This window comes from Camelina sativa, chromosome 8, assembly GCF_000633955.1.
Source record: "Camelina sativa cultivar DH55 chromosome 8, Cs, whole genome shotgun sequence".
Lineage (NCBI taxonomy): Eukaryota > Viridiplantae > Streptophyta > Magnoliopsida > Brassicales > Brassicaceae > Camelina > Camelina sativa.
In genome coordinates, this window is record NC_025692.1 from 14598757 (window position 1) to 14601496 (window position 2740).

The following is a 2740-nucleotide window of genomic DNA, read 5'->3' on the forward strand; positions in this document are numbered from 1 at the left end:
CCAGATATGTCGTAACACATTAGATTTTTCATCCAAATCCTTTACAAATGACGAAACTTTGTAGATGTTGACATTTACTTGGATTGATTGGTGTTTGGTTTTGCATAAGCAGTTCATATGTTTTGTTGCCTCACGGTCTCTTTCTAACGACACCTCTTACTCTTAAATATTTTCGAGCAGAGGAATGCAAGTTATAACCAGGATCCAAATTCAGGAGCCAGTTATCTCTCTGCAACGGCATCATCAACCCGGAAGAACAACGATATGAATGGATGGGCTTTGGTGGAGCATCCTAAGTACCCGCCACCACCTTCACAGTCCGAGGATGTTGAACACTGGACTCGTGCTATGTTTATCGATGCTAAGAAGAAATGAAGGGTGGATTCTTGCTTGTTGAGTGAAGCGAATACTTTTGTATATATGTCTTACAATGTACAGAAACACAAATCATCGGTAGATTCTCTATTTCGTCTTGCGTTTAAGAACTGAACAAGACCAGACGAATCTTACTATTTTGGTGTAAGTTTCACTATTTCAATTTCTAAATTGAGCTTATTAAAAACAATTCTTGGGTTCACCCCTAACTTTATTTTAACCAATGTGAATTTGCCTTGTCATAATACATTTAAGAATTTGTTTATTCATCTCTTTATAAAAATAAGGAAACAAAATATATATATATCTTATTATAAAATTAAAAGCTGAAACCGTTTTTTTATAAACCCAAACCGATATATAATTTCATTTTAATTGTAAAATCTAAATCATAACCATCTCATTTGTAAACCAAAACCGGCATATAATTTCATTTTAATTATAAAAATTGAAATTCTAACCATCTCATTTGTAAACCCAAACTATNTGAGCTATTAGAATCTAAGGTTTGGTTTTTGAGATTGTTCAAGTATCATCATCTCTCTTGTTCTGTTGAAAAAAGCTTTATGTTTTGGATTCGTATTTTTTTAGGGTAAAGCTGATGATCAGAAGAATTGGAGATTGATTCAAAACGAGAAGCTTTCAAAGTTGAAGAGTAGACTTAAGAGTAGTAAGGAATTAGTGAATCAAGGGAAGGTTAAGATTGAAAGAGGATCTTGTGATCTTAAAGTTAAATATGGTGTTCTTGATTCAGCTCGTTCCACGGTACGAAAAAAAGTTCAATGCTTTATGTATCATAAGCATGATGGATACACACAGTCTGTTGATAACTACTCTGTTTTGCAGTTGGAGAAAATAAGAGTTGAACAAGTGGAGAAGTATTTTCCTAATCTAATATGTACACAGAGCCTTGGTCATGTATGAAACCTTTGCTCTGGATTTGATTTATAGGTTATGTAATTTTGTAATGTGTAATGTATAGAGTTGAGTTCTTTTTTGGTTGTAGATGGCAATTTCATCTGAGCGTCTTCATAAGCAGTCAGTGGTTGTGAAGCAAATATGCAAATTGTTCCCTCTACGCCGGGTATGTATATTATGTTTCTGTTTATCTTTTTGGAGTAGTTTTTTACACTAGTTTCTCTGTACTGTATTTAGGTTAGTCTTGACGGAGAGAATCAGAACGGTTCAAGTCGTCAATATAATCTTATTTGCAATTCACGTCTACCAAGTGGTTTGGACCCTCATTCCATCCCATCAGAAGAGCTTGCTGTCTCTTTAGGGTAATGTTTTACTCTTTCTTTTTTAAGGCTATGCATTTGGGTTTCAACCTTTCCTATTCCGTGGTATATATCCGGTTTTGTAAGACCAAATTTTGGACATGTGGAGCAGGTATATGATCCAACTGCTGAACCTTGTTGTTCACAACTTAGCCGCTCCTGCACTACATAGCTCAGGTTTTGCGGTATGATTGTTTTGTCTTCAATACATTTGCATTGCAAGAAATCATCTATCAGCAAAAAGATTATAGTTTACTTTCTCCTCTTGTAAACTCGTCCATGTCTGTTGGTTTTTCAACGCACAGGGCTCTTGCTCCCGTATATGGCAACGAAATTCCTATTGGGACGCAAGTCCTCCTACTCGAAGGTACAATCCTTTTTCCCCTTTTTGGAGTCATCATTCTACATATATGTGTGCTTTGAAAGATGGTAAAAATAAATGAAACTAAACCTGTCATTTGTTCTGTTTTAGCAACGAGTATCCTCTCTTCATACCCCGCCGAAATTATTGCTCAACCAGCGTTGAAAACTCATGGACAGATAAAAACTCCAGCAACTTTGGTGTAGCTTCCATGGAATCCGAAAGAAAAGAATCCCGTCTGGACTCTACTGGAAACAGCAGCTTTAAGTACTCCGCTGCTTCTCCTCATTCGATTGAGTCACACAGAGATCTGCAGAAAGGGATAGCTCTTCTCAAGAAAAGTGTTGCGTGCTTGACAGCGTATTGTTACAGTTCACTTTTCCTCGAAGTACCTCCCGAGGCCTCGACTTTTGAAGCATTCGCCAAGTTATTGGCCACACTTTCGTCATCAAAGGAGGTTCGGTCTGTTTTCTCCCTGAAAATGGCTTCTTCAAGGTAAACCAATCTTATGTTTGACGCACATCTTTCGGATATCCTCTTCACATGTAGTTTCTTTTTTCTCCTTTTGTATTTGAATCTTTATATAAGTGAATAGTTTGCTGATACGTTTATGTGTTCTGATGATGCAGATCATGCAAGCAGGCTCAACAACTCAACAAATCCATTTGGAACGCTAACTCTGTCATCTCAAGCTCCTTACTTGAAAGTGCCCATCTTCCGGTATATG

At 36.9% G+C, this 2740-nt stretch overlaps 1 protein-coding gene across 4 annotated transcripts in view; it reads left to right on the forward strand.

Annotated features, from left to right (window-relative positions):
• The window catches only part of LOC104707172, an 8971-nt gene that overhangs the window by 5032 nt on the left and 1199 nt on the right, over nt 1-2740 (forward strand). For 2 of the 4 annotated variants that reach the window (XM_010423471.2, XM_010423470.2), the window contains exons 4-11: nt 1072-1140; nt 1222-1293; nt 1382-1459; nt 1531-1655; nt 1765-1837; nt 1958-2019; nt 2125-2508; nt 2643-2733. In XM_010423471.2, the coding sequence (XP_010421773.1) occupies nt 1072-1140; nt 1222-1293; nt 1382-1459; nt 1531-1655; nt 1765-1837; nt 1958-2019; nt 2125-2508; nt 2643-2733 (954 nt within the window). Of the gene's footprint in view, nt 1-868; nt 882-966; nt 1141-1221; nt 1294-1381; nt 1460-1530; nt 1656-1764; nt 1838-1957; nt 2020-2124; nt 2509-2642; nt 2734-2740 lie in introns of those variants that run through there. The other 2 variants (XM_010423472.1, XM_019228478.1) reach the window with 2 other exon arrangements.